The sequence below is a fragment of the Somniosus microcephalus genome, chromosome 8, assembly GCF_052327205.1.
Source record: "Somniosus microcephalus isolate GS21.2 chromosome 8, FLI_Smic_1.0, whole genome shotgun sequence".
NCBI classification, from domain to species: domain Eukaryota; kingdom Metazoa; phylum Chordata; class Chondrichthyes; order Squaliformes; family Somniosidae; genus Somniosus; species Somniosus microcephalus.
In genome coordinates, this window is record NC_140994.1 from 81,232,414 (window position 1) to 81,256,687 (window position 24,274).

Below are 24,274 nucleotides of genomic sequence, written 5' to 3' on the forward strand. Positions count from 1 at the left end.
CATTTATACATAATTAAGATGCAAAACCCTCCTTCTCAGAAACTCAAATGCAATCAGGGGCTTGTACTTTGAATAGTGAAGAAAAAATGTACAAGGGACTTGTATATAAGCAGATAATAATTATAGTGTACTGTATTTTCTAGAAAGAAATGTGAGATTAACACTTCCAAATACACAGAAGGGGAATCAAGTATGTCATCAAGTACAAACTTAAACTGACCCCAACAGTTTGACCTATGCCAGGTGGGAAAGTAAGCTGTGAGGAGGACACGAAGAGTCTGCAAAGAGATATAGACAGGTTACTTGAGTGGGCAGGAAGGTGGCAGATGGAGTATAATGTGGGGAAATGTGAGGTTATTCACAATTTTTTTTTTAAATGGTGAGAAACTATTAAATGTTGGTGCTCAGAGGGATTTAGGTGTCCTCGTACAGGAAACAGAGAGAGTTAACATGCAGGTACAGCAAGCAATTAGGAAGGCAAATCGTATGTTGGCCTTTATTGCAAGGGGGTTGGTGTACAAGAGTAAGGAAGTCTTGCTGCAGGGCCTTGGTGGGACCACACCTGAGTACTGTGTACAGTTTTGGTCTCCGTAGCCAAGGAAGGATATACTTGCCTTAGAGGGGGTGCAACAGAGGTTCACTAGATTGATTCCTGGGATGAGAGGGTTGTCCTATGAGGAGAGATTGAGTAGATTGGGCCTATACTCTCTGGCGATTAGAAGAATGAGAGATGATCTCATTGAAACATATAGGATTCTGAGAGGGCTTGACAGGGTAGATGCTGAGAGGCTGTTTCCCCTGGCTGTAGAGTCTAGAACTAGGGGGCATAGTCTCAGGATAAGGAGTCGGCCTTTTAAGACTGAGATGAAGAGAAATGTCATCACTCAGAGGGTTGTGAATCTTTGGAATTCTCTACTTCAGAGGGCTGTGGATGCTCAGTTGTTGAGCATATTCAAGCCTGAGAGCAATAGATTTTTGGATTCTAAGGGAATCAGGCGGGAAGGTGGATTTGAGGTTGAAGATCAGCTGTGATCTTACTGAATGGCGGAGCAGGCTCGAAGGGCCGTACGGCCGACTCCTGCTCCTAATTCTTATGTTCTTACGTAAACAAAACTGGTTGCTATGTAGTAAGGTTAAAAGTGTGGTTTAGAACCCAGCCTCCCTGAAGCTTTGGGTTAGTACTATCCTTCTCCTCACACACTCAAATCCACACATTACAGCACACCACCATGGCACACAATACTGGCTATGTAAGCTCTGTGTGAAGAGTGTTTGGCTGCCAGTATACTATCATTCCTCTTCCGTCTCTATAGTAATCCCCAAGAAGCCAGCCACAGTTTCAAGTCACAACCAAGAAGCCCGGCCTTGCAGCACCTTGGGTCATTCACTCCTTCTGTAGCAAGCACCCACACAGGTACATCCGCTGGGAGAGTTAGATGGTCTGTTTGAGAGGGATGAACTGGGTGATAGGGCACTGCCCCCACCCACTGCCTAATACCTGAACCCCTGTAACAATCTTTAGTTTCTCTCTCATCTTCCCCCCCTCACCCGCACCCCCTCACCACCTCTGACTTCCCCAAGCTCATCACAGCCATTAAACCCACCACTTGCTCCCTTGACCTCATTCCCACTAAACTACTGATCACCCAAGTTTGCTTCCTGGCCCCCCATGCTAACTGACATTGTAAGTGGTCCCCTCTCCTCAGGTACTATCCCCCTCCCTTTCAAAACCACCATCATCACCATTCTCCTAAAAAAATAACCCCAACCTCCCTTTCCTCTCCGGACTCCTTGCAGACAAGTTGCCTCTCAAATCCTTGCCCATTTTTCTCGCAGCGCCATGTTTGAATCTCTCCAATCCAGTTTCTGTCCCACCCACAGCACCAAAGTGACCCTGACCAAAGTCACAAATTACGTTCTCTGTGACTCTGACCATAATTCATTATCCCTCATCATCGTCTCTGCAACCTTTGACATGGTCGACCATACCATCCTCCTCGTCGATGCTCCATGCCAGCTCCATCCTACCTATGTCAACTTTTTCCCTCCACGGGACCTCTGACTTTAACTCTGGTCTCCCTACTATTGTCTCCAACCTATTTCCTGCTACTACCAAGAAATATGTATCCCATTCATCAATTAATTACCACATAACCAGGCCGATGCAACCTGAGTTTTTCCATGTCCATTCGCGTGCGCACTTTGGCTGATGCTCCAGACCCAAGCCGTTCACTTCTTTTTCCACTTTTTTCTCCCTCCTTTTCTCTCTATCCCTCCCCGACCACTCTCTCCTGTCGCCATGCCTCCTTTCATCACTCCTCTCTCAGCTACTCTGCCCTCCCAAATCCCTATCCCAATCCTTCATTACTCTTCGGCTTCTGACTCTCCTGCCGCTGTCCCAGGCTTGACTCCCTCGTTAGAAAAGCCTACAGCTTCCCTCTGTGCCTCTCTTGGCATCCTCCAAAGGGCCCACCGTGGCACTCGTCGCTGTCTCCTCACGAGTAGCAACCCCAACTGTCCCATCCTACTCTCTTGCCGACCTCCTTGCCCAGCACGCTCGTTGGGGGCTAATCTTGCCAATCTCCTCCCCGTCCAACCCTCCCCTCCCAGTGCTGACCCTGTAGACGCTGGCAGTGGATCAGCCATCGCCGACCCTCTCCGCATCTCCCTCCAGAATGTCCGTTCACTTGCAAACAAGACCCTTGCCATCCATGAGCTCATCATGGATGACTGCATCGACATCATGGCCCTGACAGAAATTTGGCTGAAGGATGATGACACCTTACCCTTAAATGAAGCCTCCCCACCTGGCTATACCTTCCATCACTTGCCCCGCTCAGACCGCCGTGGTGGCGATGTGGCTCTCATCACCAAATCACACCTTGGTCTGTCCCCCTACTCCTCCCACACTTTCTCCTTCTTTGAGCATCTCATCTTATTCCACCCCTCTCACCTCTCATTTAAAATTCTCGTTCTCTACCGCACACCCAAGTACCATAAAAATGTTATCACCGAGATATTTTCACTACTTTCTCCCTCAGCCTCTGCACCAAGCGACTTCTCATCCTCGGTGATTTCAACCTCCACCTCAATTCATCATGCTTTCTCTCCTCTGAGTTCACTACCCTCCTATTGTCCCTTCATCTCTCCCTCCATGTAAACTCCCCAACCCATATTCACGGCCACCCCCTTGATCTTGCCATCTCTCGTGGCCTCGCTACTCCCATTGTGTCAATCGCAGATAAGGCCATTTCTGACCACTTCCTCTCCACCCACCCGCCCCCTTCCCCAACCCTACTTCCTTCTGTGTCCACCCCTGGCCACCAACTCTCCTACAACTGCACTTACGAAATCCCAACTGTCTAGCCTTTGGCCCTCCATTCACCATGACATTTCTGCAGCTACCGATCTGCTCAATCAGCCCTTCACCAGCACTTTTGATGCCCTAGACCCTATTAAAACAATTACTCTCTCTCACCCTGGCCATTCCCCCTGGTACGGTGCTCATCTTCGCTCCCTCAAGACCAAGGGACGCAGACTTGAATGGATATGGCGGACAACCGGTTTAGCCATTCACCACCAGATCTGGCTGGATCACGTAAAGCATTGTCGGGTCTGCTCTCGTCTGCCAAAACTGCTCATTATTCCAGAATCATTCTGGAATGCAAAGATAAATCCCGGCTTCTATTTTCTACAGCTAACTGTCTTCTTAAACCCTTCTCCCCTCCACCCTCACCTCCGACAACAAGTGTGAGGAGCTCATGGACTTCTTTGTCTCTAAGATTGAGACCATCCGATCAGCTGCCTCTCCCACTTCCCTTCATTCCCCATGCCCACCAGGCCAAACTTCCTCTAAGGTTCCCCCCTGCCCTAGCCCTGAACTCACATATTTCTCCAGTTTCTCTCCGATATCCCCTCATGGCCTCTCCGTGCTCATCTTGTCCATGAGACTCACTTCCTGCTCCCTCGACCCTATTTTCACCAAACTGCTGACCACCCAGCTTCCTTTTCTGGCTCCCATGTTAGCTGACATTGGTTACGGTTCTCTCTCCTCAGGTATTGTCCCATCTCCCTCAAATCTGCCGTCTCCGCAAAAAAACAATCCCTGACCCCCTCCGTCCTTGTAAACTACTGCCCCATCTCCAACCTCCCTTTCCTCTTCAAAGTCCTTGAACGTGCTGTTGCCTCCCAAATCCCATCTTTCCTGCAACTCCATGTTTGAATCCCTCCAATCAGGTTTCCGCCCGTGCCATAGTACCGAAACGGCTCTCATCAAAGTTACAAATTACATCCTTTGTGACTGTGACAAAGGTAAACTATCCCTCCTCATCCTTCTCGACTTGTCTGCAGCTTTTGACACGGTTGACCACACCATCCTCCTCCAACGCCTCTCCACTGTCATCCAGCTGGGTGGGACGGCACTCGTCTGGTTCCATTCTTATCTATCTAATCGTAGCCAAAGAATCACCTGCAATGGTGTGAGGGTGCCAGTCAGTTCCTTTTTGTAACCTCTAGATGGCACCTTCACTGTTCTTTTGTTAATTGTTTCTCGTTCTCTGGTGTTAGTTTTTAATCAGCCTGTTAGCTGTTTATGGGTGGCACCTGGTTTTCTTGGTATATAAGTTCTGTTGTTGTTTCACTCAGTGCTCAGTCCTCACTAGGGTGAACCAGGGAGTTAGTCTTGACAATGTTCCTTGTCTTGACTAGGTTCTCTGTGTGACTAGCCTTTCCTCTATGGCAGCTTGCCTTCACAAGCTGGCTGCCATAGTTCTCTTGAGCTATGTATCTAAGTCTGTGTTCTAGTTCTCTTGAGCTATGTATCTAAGTCTGTGTTCTAGTTCTCTCGAGTTATGTATCTAAGTTTGTGTTCTAGTTCTCTCGAGCTATGTATCTAAGTCTGTGTTCTAGTTCTCTCGAGTTATGTATCTAAGTTTGTGTTCTAGTTCTCTCGAGCTATGTATCTAAGTCTGTGTTCTTGTCTCTGGATTTAAGATGTATTTAAGTCTTGTTCTGTTGAGCTGCTTGTCTTGGTAAGGTGCTGTTTGGACTAGCGTGTTGCTATGTGGGAGCCGTTGGGATCTTGTCTTGAGCTTTGCATTGATAAGCCGATTACCCTCGGGGTAGCTTGTCTGGAGTTGTGCCTCGGCAAGCCGGTTGCCCCTTGTGGTAGCTTGTTGCAAGCTCAGTATAGACAAGTGGGCTTCCTCATGGAAGCTGTCCTGAGTTCCTATCTTGACTAGCTGTCTTGTAACTTGTCTCTAGTTCTCTTGTCTCTAGTCCTTATGTATATTGCTGTGTCCCTTGTGTTAATCTGGTTATGTGTGAATTTAGTAAAGTTCAAACAAAGTATTGTATATTTGTCTCTTGTCTGGTTTCTGCACTTGGGTCCAGATCCTATCTTTGCCTGGAGAGCACGGCCTCGTATTTATACGGCCCCGTGGCTCCCCAACCCTGACACAATGGCTTCTCTTCCCACTCCCGCATCGTTACCTCTGGTGTCCCCCAAGGATCTATCCTTGGCCCCCTCCTATTTCTCATCTACATGCTGCCCCTTGGCGACATCATCTGAAAACACAGCGTCAGTTTCCACACGTACGCTGACAACACCCTCACTACCTCTTCTCTCGACCCCTCCACTGTCTCTAAATTGTCAGCCTGCTTGTCCAATATCCAGTACTGGATGAGCAGAAATTTTCTCCAATTAAATATTGGGAAGACCGAAGCCATTGCTTTCGGTCCCGCCACAAACTCCGTTCCTGAGACACTGACTCCATCCCTCTCCCTAACATCTGTCTGAGGCTGAACCACACTGTTCGCAACGTTGGTGTCATATTTGACCCTGAAATAAGCTTCCGACCACAGACCAGCGTCATAACTAAGACCGCCTACTTCCACCTCCGTAACATCGCCCATCTCCGCCCTTGCCTCAGCTCATCCGCTGCTGAAACCCTCATCCATGCCTTTGTTACCTCTAGACTTGACTATTCCAACGCACTCCTGGCTGGCCGCCCATGTTCTACCCTACGTAAACTTGAAGTGATCCAAAACTCTGCTGCCCGTGTCCTAACTCGCACCAAGTCCCGTTCGCCCATCACCCCTGTGCTCGCTGAGCTACATTGGCTCCTGGTTAAACAACGCCTCACTTTCAAAATTCTCATCCTTGTTTTCAAATCTCTCCATGGCCTCGCCCCTCCCTATCTCTGTAATCTCCTTCAGCCCCACAACACCCCCGAGATATCTGTGCTCCTCTAATTCTGCCCTCTTGAGTATCCCTGATTATAATCGCTCCACCATTGGTGGCCGTGCCTTCTGTTGCCTTGGCCCTTAGCTCTGGAATTCTCTGCCTAAACCTCTCTGCCTCGCTACCTCTCTTTCCTCCTTTAAGACGCTCTTTAAAACCTACCTCTTTGACCAAGCTTTTGGTCTCCTGCCCTAATTTCTCCTTATGTGGCTCCATGTCAAATTTTTGTCTTATAAAAGTGCCATGGGACGGTTTACTACGTTAGAGGTGCTATATAAAAACAAGTTGTTGTTGTAAGCTGTTGAATCCTATCCACCTCTCTCAACCCTCCTTAAAACTCATCTCTTTGATCACCCATCCTATTATCTGCATCTTTGGCTCGGTGTCTATTTTATTTGGCTACGCCGATGTGAAGCGCTTTGAAATGTTTATCTTAAAAGGTGCTTTTTGTTGTTGTTGTTGATACACAGATAAACTGCTTAAGGTTTTATTAACATGTCAAATCAGAGAAAGGGACAGAGATAGCAGCATGAGAGAAAAAGAGAGGAAAAAAAGCAGAAATAGCCTGAGTGAAAAGCAGAGAAAGAAAGTGAGAGAAGGGGACAGGGCTAGCACAAGACAGAGAAAGAGGGCAAATGAAAGTAGAGAGAGGGAAAATAAAAGCGAGGGGGAAAATGAGTGATGGAGAAAGAGGAAAAATGAGTAAAGGGAGAGAGAATGTGCGAGAGCTTGAGGGAGATTAAGCACGAGAGAGAGAATGAGGGCGAGAGCGCACGAGGCAGAGAAAGAGGTTTCTGTTATCATTAAGAGTGATGTTTATTTTCAATAGATGAACTCCCGCACCCCCACATAGGTTGTGTGTGTTTAATCGGTTGCGAACATGTCTTTCTGGTCTTATAGGCTGGCCAGATGCGCAACTTATTTGATGATTCACACAATAATATAATTACATTAAGATAACATTCAGGAAAAGTTATTCCAGTACATATGAATGATTCAGTTTTTCCAACAGATGAAACACAGACAGAGTGATCAATGTCACGTTCTAGTGTCATGTGAGGAAAGAAAGCCCAAAAGATGTTGTACAATTTGCCTCGTTTGACCAAATGACAATTTAGCCTCATGCCAGCTCACAGCCAGGCCCCAGGGGAGGGGAGGGTGTGTGGAGACTGGAGTTGGTCAGAGCCTCAGCCTTTTCATGTGTCGACTAAACCACTGTTAAGTGCTGTCCTGATCATTTATGGTGCAGTGATTTTGCTTTCCCTCTCAGCTCTGCACTTCCCACATGTAATGGCTGCTATTTATATATACTGCCTCACTCTGGACTCTGCAGTGTCCATTTGCAGCACTTCCTGCTCCCACTTGTTACTACCTCTTACCCTGGTCACACAGCATCTCTACTGTCACATCCTCCTAACAGCTGCCAGCTGTCTTGGAAATCATCAATAAAAACATGTTTTGTTCTCTTAAGGAAATATCTTCCTGACGATGACCACCTTTGAGAATCAAACTTCAATGAGAGTTTGGAGAATCTCTATTTTAGGAGAAAGAAATTGCCTTTATGTAACCCCTTATCGTGCACCCAGGGAGTCCCAAAGCACAGCACAAGCTGAGGATCATTTTTGAAGCACAGTTACTGTTGTGTAGGTAACCGTGACAACCAAGTTGTGCACATCACAACTGGATGTGGGACAACAGTCTGACAAAACAGGAGGGGGGGCGCGAGGGAAGTAGAGCTGGGTATCGTCAGCGTACACATCTGCGGATTCTTCTTCAAACACTGCAATGTGTTCTTTTATGTCCACCCAAGCCATTGGAATAAGCAAATGGAGCCTCGTTTTAACGTCTCCTCCAAAAGACGGCACCTCTGACAGTGAAGCGTCAGCCTAGATTTTGTGCTCAAGTGTGCTTGAACCCACAACCTTCTGAGTCAGCAGTGAGAGTGCTACCAACTGAGTCAAACTGAGCTATGTAGGCAAGTTCTCTCCTCATTTTACAGAATTAGAAAAATAAGTCCAAATTGTAGGCACTGTAATCACAGATGAAAAGACGCATCTTCACACAAAACCACTTGAGCTTTGTCTAAGACAGTCATGTTGCAGAAACGCAATGATGACTACTGTGCTCCCACTGCCTCATTTCGGTCTTTACTTCTGAACCTCATGGGCTGCCTCTCGTCTCTCTTCTGTAGCCCCGATTTTCCCGAGCCACGTTCACTTTGTGAAATCACTCCTATCGGCTTTATTAGGAACTTGAACCACTCATCTGGCTTTCTGATTTGTGCATCATTCTCCTTTTTTTGGGGGGGGGGTTTCTGCATACCACACATTGTAAATGACCGAGAAGGCAGGTTGATGACTTGGTCACAGGCCTCTACTGCTCATGTGGTCATTGGGAAGTGCTTGGGTGAAATCCAGCATGACGCCCTCCTATCTTCCTGACTACAGGGAGGTGCCCTGACTAATGCCATGGCTAAAATTATGCCGAACTATTGGTGCAAACCAGAGATCTATCCCTTCTTGGCACAGCAAGCAGTGTTACCGACCAAGCACCGAGTCATGTTCTTACCTTGGTTGCTGCGTCCACATTAGCACCCAGCTGGATCAGTTCAGAAACAACCCCTATGTGGCCTTCCTTTGAAGCAAGATGGAGAGCGTTCAACCCATTCTGTAAAACAACAAATGGAACAGTGTTATAACAACAGGGACTAAGGATAAATATATCAATTTATAGGAACATAGGAACAGGAGGCAGCCTTTCAGCCCCTCGACCGTGTTCTGCCATTCAATTAGATCCTGGCGGATTTGTAGCTTAACTCCATCTACCCGCCTTGGTTCGGTAACCCTTAATACCCGTGCCTAACAAAAATCTATCAATCTCAGTTTTGAAATTATCAATTGACCCCCAGCCTCAACAGCTTTATGGGAGAGTGAATGCCAGCTTTCCACGACCCTTTGGTGTGATGAAGTGCTTCCTGACATCACCCCTGATGCCTGGCTCTAATTTTAAGGTTGTGCCCCGTTGTTCTGGACTCTCCCACCAGAGCAAATCGTTTCTCTCTATCTACCCTATCGCATCCTTCAGTCATCTTAAACAACTCAATTAGCTCACCCACTAATTTTCTAAACTCAAGGGAATACAAGCCTAGTTTATGCAACCTGTCCTCATAATTTAACCCTTTTAGCCCTGGTGAATCTACACTGCACCCCCTCCAAGGTGTTTATAATTTAAGATATGGAATATTTTATATATTTAAAAATAATATAAAAGTTGACTTGTGAATGTTTTTTTGGCACAGGACTTAAGGCTAGAAATTGCTTAGCGCCCCGTTTGGGGCAATAACTTTTCAGGGAGCATAAAAGAATCGCTGGGTGAAAAAGATTTGTTGCTGCCGGGAACCTTCGCTTTAGCGCTCCAAGAGGGAAGTGGAGCGCTGAATCAAGCACGAGCACTTCCCTTAGGGCGCTAAAGGGAGTGAGAGGGGGTATCAGCAGAGCGCTGAGCAATGTTCTGGGCAGCGCTGCCGTCTTTACAGGCTCCTTCACTCCCTTTCGAAGAAGAGCAGGGGAGTTATCCCCGGTGTCCTGGCCAATATTTATCCCTCACTTCAACAAAACAAAAACAGATTATCTGGTCATTATCACAATGCCGTTTGTGGGAGCTTGCTGGGCGCAAATTGGCTGCCGCATTTCCCACATTACAACAGTGACTCCACTCCAAAAGTACTTCATTTGCTGTAAAGCACTTTGAGACGTCTGGTGGTTGTGAAAGGCGCTATATAAATGTAAGTCTTTCTTTTTCTTTCTTAAAGGCAAGGGCCAATGCTGCGTTGAATGAATCTTCCGACTGTGTCTGTTGGGCGACGGCACCTGCGCAACGCGCGTAGCAGCCCCAAGCGCTCTGAGTGCAGGGCTGAGCAATCACGGGGGCAAAAGAAAGCAGGAGGCACTAGAATGGGGACATAAATAAATTTTGCCCTACCTGACCACCACTGCCTTTAATTAGCACTCCCCAAGTGGCCATCCACGGTGACAACGCCTCCTACAGCTACCGTTGTTGGAAGCCCGGCGATGTTGCAGGGGGCGGGAGCGAATATCACTTCCGGGGCGTTAACGGGACGCTGCGCACCGGATGGCGTCACGATCTTCGGGGCGCAAGAGAGTGAGGCGGTAAGTCCTAGCGCCAGCGCAAATCCACCATTGGTGAATTCGGCGCGCCCGGTCGGTAACCCCTTAGCGCCTTGTTACAGACGCTAACGGGAGGCGCAAACCAGGGGAATTTCTCCCCCTTAGTATTTAAACTTTCAGTCTCATGCAGTGCCTGAATGCATTAGCTGCTTATTTTGCCTTGAAGAACAGATCCCATGACAGAATAATGAAGGAGAGTGCAAGATCTGTACATAATGCTCCAGTTCGTAACTCCAATGTGTGTTGCAAGAGTAGATGTTAAATCGCAGAGCTGTGCTCCTGCACTCATCTACAAAGGTGACACAGCATCTTGTGTCACAGACAACAGATTGACTCACAGGAGTGGCTGTATTACTTCTTCACATAAGCTGATGTACCTTCATACTGATGTAGGAAGGCACCTGTCTCTCCCCACCTTCACTGAGCTACACTGGCTCCCCGTTACTCATTCCCCCACCTTCGCTGAGCTACACTGGCTCCCTGTCACTCATTCCCCCACCTTCACTGAGCTACAATGGCTCCCTGTCACTCATTCCCCCACCTTCACTGAGCTACACTGGCTCCCTGTCACTCATTCCCCCACCTTCACTGAGCTACACTGGCTCCCCGTCACTCATTCCCCCACCTTCACTGAGCTACACTGGCTCCCCGTCACTCATTCCCCCACCTTCACTGAGCTACACTGGCTCCCTGTCACTCATTCCCCCACCTTCACTGAGCTACACTGGCTCCCTGTCACTCATTCCCCCACCTTCACTGAGCTACACTGGCTCCCTGTCACTCATTCCCCCACCTTCACTGAGCTGCACTGGCTCCCTGTCACTCATTCCCCCACCTTCACTGAGTTACACTGGCTCCCCGTCACTCATTCCCCCACCTTCACTGAGCTACACTGACTCCCTGTCACTCATTCCCCCACCTTCACTGAGCTACACTGACTCCCTGTCACTCATTCCCCCACCTTCACTGAGCTACACTGGCTCCCTGTCACTCATTCCCCCACCTTCACTGAGCTACACTGGCTCCCCGTCACTCATTCCCCCACCTTCACTGAGCTACACTGGCTCCCTGTCACTCATTCCCCCACCTTCACTGAGTTACACTGGCTCCCTGTCACTCATTCCCCCACCTTCACTGAGTTACACTGGCTCCCCGTCACTCATTCCCCCACCTTCACTGAGCTACACTGGCTCCCCGTCACTCATTCCCCCACCTTCACTGAGTTACACTGGCTCCCTGTCACTCATTCCCCCACCTTCACTGAGTTACACTGGCTCCCTGTCACTCATTCCCCCACCTTCACTGAGCTACACTGGCTCCCTGTCACTCATTCCCCCACCTTCACTGAGTTACACTGGCTCCCATCACTCATTCCCCCACCTTCACTGAGCTACACTGGCTCCCTATCACTCATTCCCCCACCTTCACTGAGCTACACTGGCTCCCTGTCACTCATTCCCCCACCTTCACTGAGCTACACTGGCTCCCTGTCACTCATTCCCCCACCTTCACTGAGCTACACTGGCTCCCTGTCACTCATTCCCCCACCTTCACTGAGCTACACTGGCTCCCTGTCACTCATTCCCCCACCTTCACTGAGTTACACTGGCTCCCCGTCACTCATTCCCCCACCTTCACTGAGCTACACTGACTCCCTGTCACTCATTCCCCCACCTTCACTGAGCTACACTGACTCCCTGTCACTCATTCCCCCACCTTCACTGAGCTACACTGGCTCCCTGTCACTCATTCCCCCACCTTCACTGAGCTACACTGGCTCCCCGTCACTCATTCCCCCACCTTCACTGAGCTACACTGGCTCCCTGTCACTCATTCCCCCACCTTCACTGAGCTACACTGGCTCCCTGTCACTCATTCCTCCACCTTCACTGAGTTACACTGGCTCCCCGTCACTCATTCCCCCACCTTCACTGAGCTACACTGGCTCCCCGTCACTCATTCCCCCACCTTCACTGAGTTACACTGGCTCCCTGTCACTCATTCCCCCACCTTCACTGAGCTACACTGGCTCCCTGTCACTCATTCCCCCACCTTCACTGAGTTACACTGGCTCCCATCACTCATTCCCCCACCTTCACTGAGCTACACTGGCTCCCTATCACTCATTCCCCCACCTTCACTAAGCTACACTGGCTCCCTGTCACTCATTCCCCCACCTTCACTGAGTTACACTGGCTCCCTGTCACTCATTCCCCCACCTTCACTGAGCTACACTGACTCCCTGTCACTCATTCCCCCACCTTCACTGAGCTACACTGGCTCCCCGTCACTCATTCCCCCACCTTCACTGAGTTACACTGGCTCCCCGTCACTCATTCCCCCACCTTCACTGAGCTACACTGGCTCCCTGTCACTCATTCCCCCACCTTCACTGAGCTACACTGGCTCCCTGTCACTCATTCCCCCACCTTCACTGAGCTACACTGGCTCCCTGTCACTCATTCCCCCACCTTCACTGAGCTACACTGGCTCCCTGTCACTCAATTCAATTCAATTCAATTCAAATCGCTTTATTGGCATGATAAGGTACATCTTATGTTGCCAAAGCATCGAAAAACATTTATGGTTGAACACATAAACACAGATCTATTCATACAGTGTATAAACAGATATATCCCTGAGTGTATAAATATACATTCGTATAATTTGTATATACTCTTTTCTTAGGTTTACTGGTTGTCCCTCTGTTTTTGGCAAGCTGTAACATAGTGTGCCGCTAAGGTTACACAGTTTCTCTGTTCCCCTAGTAGGTATGGGAGTTTTTGGTCGTCATTCAAATTTCAGAATTCAGGGCATATTTGTGTGAATTTTTTGTAGAAATTCTCCCTGATGCCCTGATATTTTCCATAAGCTGTGAGGAAGTGCATCTCTGTCTCCACCACTCCCTGACTGCAGTGAGAGCATATCCTGTCCTCTCTTGGCAGCCGGGTCTGTCTGTGTCTGCCTTTTTTGATGGCCAGGCTTGTTCACTAAGTCTGTACCTTGTCAAGGTTTTTCTCAGTTTGCTATCCTTTACCATGGTCAGGTATTCAGCCATGTTGTATTGTCTGTTTAGGGCCAAGTAGCAATTGAGTTTGTTTTGGGTTTTTGTTGTTTCTGCCCAATATGACAGGTATTTTTCCTTTTGCTCAGTGACAATTGTGTTGGGTCGAATTCTCTGTGCTACGATGTCACTGTCCTGGGGCTGGTTATTGTTAGTAGTGTTAGTGGTTGCTTCACTGAGTCCCAGGACTAGTTGACTGAGGGTATTCTTCTTTATGGTCCTCTCTTGGCATTTCAGGGCTTCGTAATGATAGCAGTGGGGGTTGCTCATTTTTAGGTGTTTCCAAAATTTGGTGGCTCTTTTTTGGATAGTAATTATTAATGGATATTGGCCTAGTTCTGCCCTGCATGCATTGTTTACGGTTTTCCTTTGAGTCCGGAGGATGCTTTTACAGAATTCTGCATGTAGGATCTCAATTGGGTGTTTGTCCCATTTTGCAAATTCTTGTTGTGTTAGCGGTCCCCACACCTCACTTCCATAGAGTGCAATTGGTTCAATTACTGATTTAAAAATTTTGAGCCAAATGCTAATTGGGATTTCTATTTGGATTGATCTTTTAATGGCATAGAAAGCCCTTCTAGCTTTCTCTTTCAGTTCATTCACAGCCAGACGAAAATTTCCCGTAGAGCTGATTTTTAAGCCCAAGTATGTGTAGTTAGTGGTTTGTTCAATTTTAGTTGTTCCTAGTGTGAAATTTATTCTGGGTCCCTGATGTCTGGATCTTTGCTGGAACACAAGGACTTTGGTTTTTTTGGTGGTTTATTGTCAGGGCCCAGGTCTGACAGAATGACTCCAGCAGATCCAGGTTCTGTTGTAGACCCTCCTTAGTTGGTGACAGCAGAACCAGGTCATCAGCATAGAGGAGGAATTTAACCTTGGATTCATATAGGGTGAGGCCGGGTGCTGTAGATTGTTCAAGTAGTTTTGCCAATTCATTTATGTAAATATTAAAGAGTGTCGGTGAGATGGGCAAGCCCTGCATCACACCACGCCCCTGTGGGAAGTATTTTGTTTGTTTGTCTCCAATTTTAACTGCACATTTATTGTTTGTATACATTGATTTAATTACATCATATGTTTTTCCCCCTACACCACTTTCAATAAGTTTCAAGAATAGACCGTCGTGCCAGATGGAATCGAAAGCCTTCTGGAAATCTATAAAGCAGGCAAAAATTTTGCTTTTGTTTTGATGAACATGTTTGTCAATTAGGGTCTGTAGAGTGAAGATATGATCTGATGTTCTATAGTTTGGTAGGAATCCAATTTGGCTTTTACTCAAGACATTGTGCTCCTCAAGGAAGTTTATAAGTCTTTTGTTTATGATACTACAGAAAACCTTCCCCAGGTTACTGTTTACACAGATGCCTCGATAGTTATTTGGGTCAACTTTGTCCCCACTTTTGTATATGGGCGTTATGAGACCTTTGTACAAGATATCAGGGAAGTAACCGACACTCAGAACCAAGTTGAAGAGTTTCAGTATAGCCAATTTCATTTTATCGTCCGTGTGTTTAATCATCTCGCTTAGGATGCCGTCTGCACCGCAAGCTTTTCCTGGTCGCAGGTCCTTGAGTTTTTCAATTAGCTCTTTTTCAGATATTATGGGGTCTATTGGGTTTTGGTTATCTTTTATGGCAAATTCTAGCTTTGCCAGTTTTTCGCATATTTGGTATTGCTCTGGGCTTAGTGTGTTTTTCTGGTATAATTTTTCAAAATGGTTTTCCCATGTGTCTCCGTTTTGAATGGCCAATTCGTCGTGTTGTTTTTTGTGTGATGTATTCCAGTTGTCCCAGAAACAATTGGAATCAATGGATTCCTCAATGGAGATGAGTGTATTCTTAATATACTGCTCTTTCTTGGTTCTGAGTGTGTTTTTGTATTGTGTTAGTGCCTGACAATAAGTAAGGCGTAATTCCTCGTTTTCTGGTTGTCTGTGTTTTTGGTTTGATATTTTTCTGAGTTTTTTCCTCATGTTCTGGCAATCAGAGTCAAACCATTTTTCGTAGTTTTTTGTTTTGGGTTTGTTCTTGCGAACTTTCAAGTTTGACATTGATGTCAAATTATCAAAAATATTATTTAGGTTATTCACTGCCCGGTTTACGCCTTCTTTATTGTGTGTGTATGTATTTTCCAGAAAGGTGTCCAAGAGAGCTTGAGTTGTTTGATTGCTAATTGCTTTCTGGTATTTTTCCGTGCTGTTTTTGGCCCATCTGTAAGATTTTTTAATGTTGTACAGCTTACTGGGTTGTGTTTCTGTGTTGGTTGTTTCTGTCCTTTCAAGATATGCAGTAATTTGACTGTGATCTGACAGTGTTGTTTGCGGTTTGACTGTGAATGTTCTGAAAGAGGATGGGTCCAGATCCGTAATCATATAGTCTACGGTGCTGAAGCCAAGAGGTGAGCAATAGGTGGATCTTCCTTGGAAGTCTCCCAATAACCTACCATTGATTCCCCCTCCTTCCCCCAATAACCTACCACTCATTCCCCCACCTTCACTGAGCTACACTGGCTCCCTGTCACTCATTCCCCCACCTTCACTGAGCTACACTGGCTCCGTGTCACTCATTCCCCCACCTTCACTGAGCTACACTGGCTCCCTGTCACTCATTCCCCCACCTTCACTGAGCTACACTGGCTCCCTGTCACTCATTCCCCCACCTTCACTGAGCTACACTGGCTCCCTGTCACTCATTCCCCCACCTTCACTGAGCTACACTGGCTCCCTGTCACTCATTCCCCCACCTTCACTGAGCTACACTGGCTCCCTGTCACTCATTCCCCCACCTTCACTGAGCTACACTGGCTCCATGTCACTCATTCCCCCACCTTCACTGATCTACACTGGCTCCCTGTCACTCATTCCCCCACCTTCACTGAGCTACACTGGCTCCCTGTCACTCAAGTCCCCCACCTTCACTGATCTACATTGGCTCCCTGTCACTCATTCCCCCACCTTCACTGAGCTACACTGACTCCCTGTCACTCATTCCCCCACCTTCACTGAGCTACACTGGCTCCCCGTCACTCATTCCCCCACCTTCACTGAGCTACACTGGCTCCCTGTCACTCATTCCCCCACCTTCACTGAGCTACACTGACTCCCTGTCACTCATTCCCCCACCTTCACTGAGCTACACTGGCTCCCCGTCACTCATTCCCCCACCTTCACTGAGCTACACTGGCTCCCCGTCACTCATTCCCCCACCTTCACTGAGCTACACTGGCTCCCTGTCACTCATTCCCCCACCTTCACTGAGCTACACTGGCTCCCTGTCACTCATTCCCCCACCTTCACTGAGCTACACTGGCTCCCTGTCACTCATTCCCCCACCTTCACTGAGCTACATTGGCTCCCTGTCACTCATTCCCCCACCTTCACTGAGCTACACTGGCTCCCTGTCACTCATTCCCCCACCTTCACTGATCTACACTGGCTCCCTGTCACTCATTCCCCCACCTTCACTGAGCTACACTGGCTCCCTGTCATTCAAGTCCCCCACCTTCACTGAGCTACACTGGCTCCCATCACTCATTCCCCCACCTTCACTGAGCTACACTGGCTCCCTGTCACTCATTCCCCCACCTTCACTGATCTACATTGGCTCCCTGTCACTCATTCCCCCACCTTCACTGACCTACATTGGCTCCCTGCCTCCTGTAACCTCCACCATCACTGACCGACATTGGCTCTCTTTTACCCAATGCATTAAATTTAAAACTCCTCATTTTCATCTGCAAATCCTCCACGGCCTCAGCCCATTCTATTTCTGCAATCTTCCCCAGCTATACATCCCCCTCCCACACCTAGCCCTTGGACACGGGTCTTTTGAGCAACATTCCATCCCTTCACCACTCCATTGGTGGTGGAGCCTTTAGTGAGTTGGCTGTGCTCTATGGAGCTCTATTCCCAAGCCTCTCCAGTTCTCTCTCAACCATTAAACACTTCAAAACAAATCTTTTTGATCAAGCTTTTGGTCGCCCCTCCCTCCATAGCTTGGCGTCCATTCTTTTTACATCTGTGAAGTGCCCTGGGATGTATTCTATGTTAAAGACACTCTCTAAATACAAGTTTCTGGCAGTGCTACTCTCTCTCTACGAGTGTCAGCACACAATATAATGCTCTTATCTAGGAAAGGAAGCCAGCTGCTTATATAAACATGTTAAGTATTATATAATTCTTTTTATTCTTCTGACGCTCGATGTCCCAGAAGAGAAAGATCCACATCTACAGTGGGATCTTGACAGTGCCAAGTTTATGTTCAATTTTTTTTTAAATAGCCGCTTGTATCAGCAATGGATGGGCCTGCTGTTTAGAATGTTATCCAGTATTTATATTAAAATGTACTCCCAGTTACTCACTTGCCTAACTAGTGCCCACGTGATGAATCTGCAGGAATGGCATACCACAAAATGGTTTTACTCAGTCCCATTACAAATCTTTCCACCGAATTTGAAGGGTTTCGTAGTCACAGGAAAAGTACTTGGCAAACCAATATGAATGCTCTTTATGACGTAGCTTGTGCAGCAATGCATCACTGTTGACATGTCTCTCTCCTGGTTCTTATCTCTCCCCAAAAATGGCCTCCACCACCATCTTCCCTTTGGAGCTGCTGCACTTCCTAGAGCTACCTATGGACTTCTTACAACACATGAACGTGTAAAATAATAAAACTCCCGATTGTAAGACAGATCTATAATGGGACTGAGGAAAACCTGGTCACACAGCCACTTGTGTGATACACCAGTCTTGTCGATTGATTCTGTGAGCCCTTGTTAAACTGTTTAACTGGCAAGAGAGAGTCAGTGGGAATGCTGGTGAACACATTTTAATATAAATACAGGGTAACATTCTAAACAGGAAAGCCAATCTCTGCTGAATGACTCTTGGGGTATATTAGCGGTTACACGGTCGCCTACAAATGAAAGAGTAAATTGAGTGTTCCCAATGCTGGGCCCGAGTCAGTGGAAGCATGGGTCAGAAACAGAGCTATAACACTGCTCTGATTGTCCGATCTGTGCTCCAATTAAGCAAATCACCACACTGGGAGTGCAGATTGCTGAAATTTTTTTTTGCAGGGCTACAGGGAAAGGGCGGGGGAGTGGGACTGCTGAAGTGCTCTTGCAGAGAGCCGACACGGGCTCGATGGGCCGAATGGTCTCCTTCTATGCCAGAAACATTCTATCATTCTATGCTGAATAAATCCTAAAGAAATTTACTGATCACCTTCCAATTCAGGAAGAGATTGATCAATGAAAACATGAGGTTTTTGCCTGATTGTGTCCTTGGGACGCTTTTCTACATTAAAGGCGCTATGTAAATGCAAGGTGCTGTTGTTTTGAGAAAATATTTTGAACGTGCATAGAGTTTAAGATCAGTGCTTCCTTTCATCCTGACGGGAAACAATCTTAAATTAAAAATACATTTGTGACGAATGTGGGGGGGAGGGTATGCTGTGAGGAGGATGTCGTGAAACTCCAGCACGATTTGGACAGGTTGGGTGATTGGGCAGAAACATGGCAAATGCACTATAATGTGGATAAATGTGAGGTTATCCACTTTGGTGGCAAAAACAGGAAGGCAGATTATTATTTGAATGGTAATAGATTGGGAGAAGGGGAAGTGCAGAGAGACCTGGGTGTTCTTGTACACCAGTCGCTGAAGGTAAGCATGCAGGTGCAGCAGGCGGTTAAGAAGGCAAATGGTATGTTGGCCTTCGTAGCAAGAGGGTTCGAGTACAAGAACAAGGATGTCTTGCTGCAGTTGTACAGGGCCTTGGTGAGACCACACCTTGAGTATTGTGTGCAGTTTTGGTCACCTTACCTGAGGAAGGACGTTCTTGCCAATAGAAGGAGTGCAGCGAAGATTCACCAGGCTGATACCTGGGATGGCAGGAATGACGTATGAGGAGAGATTGTGTCGATTGGGGTTATACTCACTGGAGTTTAGAAGATTGAGAGGGGATCTCATCGAAACCTATAAAATTCTGTCAGGCCTGGACAGACTAGATGCAGGAAGGATGTTTCTGATGGCCGGGGAGTCCAGAACCAGGGGTCATAGTCTAAGGATAAGGGGTAAGCCATTTAGGACTGAAATTAGGAGGAATTTCTTCACCCAGAGAGTGGTGAACCTGTGGAATTCTCTGCCACAGAGGGCGGTGGAGGCCAGTTCATTAAGTATATTCAAGAAAGAGTTGGATATATTTCTTAAGGCTAAAGGGATCAAGGGATATGGGGAGAAGGCAGGGACCGGGTACTGAATTTGGATGATCAGCCATGATCTCATTGAATGGCGGAGCAGGCTCAAAGGGCCGAATGGCCTACTCCTGCTCCTATCTTCTATGTATCTATGTATCTATGAATGTGAATTCAGTACAGTATGTGGTTTAAGGGAAGCTGACTGCAGTGACTGTGAATACTCAGCTATCAGGCCCCATTCTGATCCAACCTTACCAAAGACGGGCAATTGGTATCCCAGTGCTGACCGGCCTATTAGCATGGGGGCCACCGTGCCTTTTAGAAACATCTCCTGCAATAAATCTAGATGACCTTGTCTCTACATTGCAGTAAAAGAAAACTAAATACCGTACGTGCCTATCTTTGTAAAAGAAAGCATACAACAGGAAATGTCTCCCTTAGTGTTAGGGGGACTAAATACGTGGGGTTACGGAGATAGGGTGGGATATGTGTTGGTGTAGGGGTTACGGGGATCGGGTGGGATATGTGTCGGTGCAGGCTCGATGGGCCGAAATGGCCTCTATCTGCACTGTGGGGTATCTGTGATCTGTGATTTCTGTGATTACAAACTATTCTAAAATCTTGAAAAATCATTTAAATAAATACTCAGTTTACTTCCTCCTATAAAAAGGTCACTCTATTTTGCACTGTAGAATGCATCTATTTAAGGAATAAATCCATGAGATACAATCAAGGTAATAAACTGTGTGGGATAAATGCCATGGGCGCAGAGATATTTTATGCCGATTACAATGTGGTAATGACAAACATTCCAGCGTCTTTTATGTTTGAATATGACTTGCACCTTAATCACTGCTCGCTCCTCTATTCCAGTCCTTTGCTATTGGTAGGTGGATTGCAGGGGCGAATTAAAAAAAAATTATTTTACTTTTAAAATCTCAGCCAGTGCCTCCACAACTTAGGCCGTACATTTTACTGTTCAAAGCACTGTGATATGAAATGTCAAACTGTTTTGAAATGTCGTACCACTTGGTTGCCCTACTGGACCTGGAGCAGAGCTTCGAAACCAATATTCCGTCCAGCACTAAGACCTTACGTCACCCTCCACAACATCGCCCAGCTTCACCCCTACCTTACCCTCAGCACCGCCGCTGAATCTCTTATCCACAGTTTTGTCACCTCAAGGCTCAACTTTGTGAACGTCAGCCTCCTGACCTCCTCCCTACTCAAAGTCTAACTTGTCCAAGGTTCTGCTGCCTGCATCCTGTCCCACACCAAATCCAGCTCGTCCATCACCCCTTGTCCTCCTCAACCTTCCCTGGCCTGCAGTGCACCGAATTCAACAGCCTCGTTCTCCTTTACAAATTCCTCCAATGCCCTGGGCCCACCTTACCTCCACAAGCACCTCCAGCAGTATGTGCCAGCCTACAGTCCTCTGCCTCTGGCTTCCTGTGATTTCCTTGACCTGGTATTCCTTAGTCGGTACAGGCCCTACCCTTTGGAACTCTTTCCCTAAACTCATTTGTCTTGCTACTTCTCCCACCCTCTTTAAAAGCCTCCTCAAAATCTTTTTGGCGGTGTTTTCAGTCAACTCAAATTCTCCCACTACCCAATCCTGAGGGAGAAGGGAATAGAGGGATACAGGGGCAGGGTGGGAGGAGGTAATTAGAGTGGGAGGAGGCTTGTGTGGAATATCAACACTGGCATTGACCATTTGGGCCGAATGGCCTGTCTCTGTGCTGTAGATGCTCTCTAATTCTATATAACACATCATTCCATTCTCTCCTACATGAAGCTCTTTGAGATGTTTTATTACATTATAAAGGTGCTATCCAAATGAAAGTTGTTATTGATACTACTTTAAGTTCCTGATGCTCATTTTACAGATACAAGCTTTTTACTCATAAATTTATTTCTGCTGCATCAGCCAATCTCATTTACTAATGCACGTATAGACCCGAACCTAATCAACAACAACTAAAACAACTTACATTTCTACAATACCACTGACATAGAAAACCTTTCAAGGCCCTTCACGAGGCATAAGGAAAATGGATGCTGAGCCAAAGAAGGAAAGATTAGGAGGGATGATCAACATGGTCAAAGAGGTGGGTTTTAACCAGGGCGTTAAAGGAAGGGAGGGGACCACAGGGACTGAGGGGCTTAGGGAACAAAATTCAGAGAGTCGGGCCTAGGTATTTGAAGGATAGATTTTTGTAAGGCAAGGGTATTAAGAGTTATGGAACCAAGGCGGGTAAATGGAGTTAAGATACAGATCAGCCATTATTTAATTGAATGGCAGAACAGGCTCGAGGGGCTGAATGGCCTAATTTTGTTCCTATGTTCCTAAGGCATGGCTGCCAGTGGTGGGGCAAAGGGAGAGGGGCATGCACAAGAGAAATGGAGAGTTTGGGAGGTACTGGGGTTGGAGAAGGTAACAGAGATTGGGAGAGGCAAGGCATGGAGGGATTTCAACACAAGGATAAGAACTTTAAATATGAAGAACTGGGGAGACTAGGAGCCAATATAGGCCAGTAAGAATAGATGATGGATAAGCAGGACTTGCTGTGGAATACGATACAGGCAGCAGAGTTTTGGAGGAGCTAAAATTTAGAGAAGATGGAGGATTGACGGTCATTCAGGACAACATTGGAGTAATCAAGTCTGCAGGGACAAGGGCATGAATAATAATCAAGTACAAAGCATCATTTGACTGATGCCTGTTCTCCCAAAAGGTAACGATGAAACTGGCACAACATGCATTTGTTTGTTCGAACCACTTTGGTGCATACTTTATGGCAGTGACCTCTTTATCCTTCAAACTCCTCATCCTCACCATATCCCACCCTCACTGTTCCACGTGGTGAACCATCCGTCTACACGACCCTTAAATCTGAGAGTTGCAGATTAGAGCGTACATGATTCACCACCGTCCAGGCTGCCCACCGCAAGCAGAATTACCTCTCCCTACCTGCGGCCCAAAGCTGCGACAGCTCAACAATAACTTGGCTTTTTGTACCATTCCTCATATGGGCACAAACCTCAGAACATTTCACAGGAAAAAAAGTGAATTCCAAACAGGAAGTGAAAAGGGAATCTTTTTTTAAATAAAAATCATTCTCAGGATGCAAGTGTCGCTGGCAAGGCCGGCATTTATTGCCCATCCCTAGTTGCCCTGAGTTTGATTCAGCTGCTAGGTCATTCCAGAAGACAGTTAAGAGTTAACCACGTCGATGTTGGACTGGAGTCACACATAGGCCAGACCGGGTAAAGACGGCAGGTTTCCTTCCCTAAAGGACATTAGTGAAGCGGATGGGTTTTAAGACAATCCGACAGTTTCACCATGACTGGTACCAGCATTTTATTGCCAGATATTTAAACTGAAATCAAATTTTTAATCCACGATGGTGAGATTTGAACATTCTCTGGATCATTAGTCCAGGCCTCTGGAATACTAGTCCAGTAACATAACCACTACACTTCCTTCCCCCTAATTTATAGTCAAAGAAAAGGAGCCTTTTGAAAGCAGGAAGGAAAGCTGGAGGCCGAGGGATTTATTCCAGGATCATCCTACTCCCTCAATCTCCTCCTAACCCAGTTCCTAAGCACCCTGGCCCAATGCTTGCCAACCTCTCCCTTTCCTCAGGCATCATTAATGCCTCTTTAAAACTGCCCCTTCTTAGTCAATACTCAACCACTCTGTTCTCCTGAACTACAGCACCAAGTCCAACCTACCCTTCCTCTTTAAGGTCTTGGAGTGCATCATCGCTTCACTACTCTCTGCCCATCTCTTTCACCACTCTTTAATTGTGTTCCTCCAATTTGGGTTCTATACCATCATCAACACTGAGACAGCACTGGATCAAAGTCACCAATGACCATCTTGTGCAACTGTGACCCGTGCCGGTCTCCTCGTCACCCTCTTTACCACATTTCATATGATTGACTAATCCATCCTCGTCCTTCACCACACCCACATTCCATGTCTGGAACATCGCCCTCATCTGGTACCCTTGCCAACCTCTTTCTGTGTCATAGATACTGTGTAATTTCTGAAAATAGGATCAATTCAGCAAAATCAGAGGCACAGAAAGATCACTGCTAATCCATTATTTTAAATTGTGCAGAATTAGCACTGAATCTGGGAGGATTAGGAAGATGCCACGCATGCTGCTCTCTACTGAGATGGAAAAAGCTTCTGATTCAGATACAACAAATGGAAGTGCATCTATTTTAGAAAAAAAGACTTGCATTTATATAGTGCCTTTCACAGCCTCAGGACGGCCCATAGTGCTTCACAGCCAATGGCACACTTTTGAAGTGTAGTCACTGTTGTAATGTAAAAAACACAGCAGCCAATTTGCGCACAGCAAGCTCCCACAAACAGCAATGATCAGCTGATGTTTTAGATGTTGGTTGAAGGATAAGTGTTGACCAGGACACTGAGAAAACTCCCCTGCTCTTCTTTGAATAGTGCAGTGGGATCGTTTATGTACACCTTAGAGGGTAGACAGGGCTTTGATTTAACATCTCAACCGAAAGACGGCACCACCCACAGTGCAGCACTCCCTCAGCACTGCACTGGAG

The 24,274-nt window shown here is 46.9% G+C and overlaps 1 protein-coding gene across 19 annotated transcripts in view; it reads right to left on the reverse strand.

The window, feature by feature from the left end:
• The window catches only part of ank3b (ankyrin 3b), an 878,328-nt gene that overhangs the window by 618,746 nt on the left and 235,308 nt on the right, over nucleotides 1-24,274 (reverse strand). For all 19 annotated transcript variants that reach the window (XM_085994929.1, XM_085994938.1, XM_085994933.1 and 16 more), the window contains exon 3: nucleotides 8,810-8,908. In XM_085994929.1, coding sequence (XP_085851055.1) covers nucleotides 8,810-8,908 — 99 coding nt within the window. The remainder of the gene's footprint in view (nucleotides 1-8,809; nucleotides 8,909-24,274) is intronic.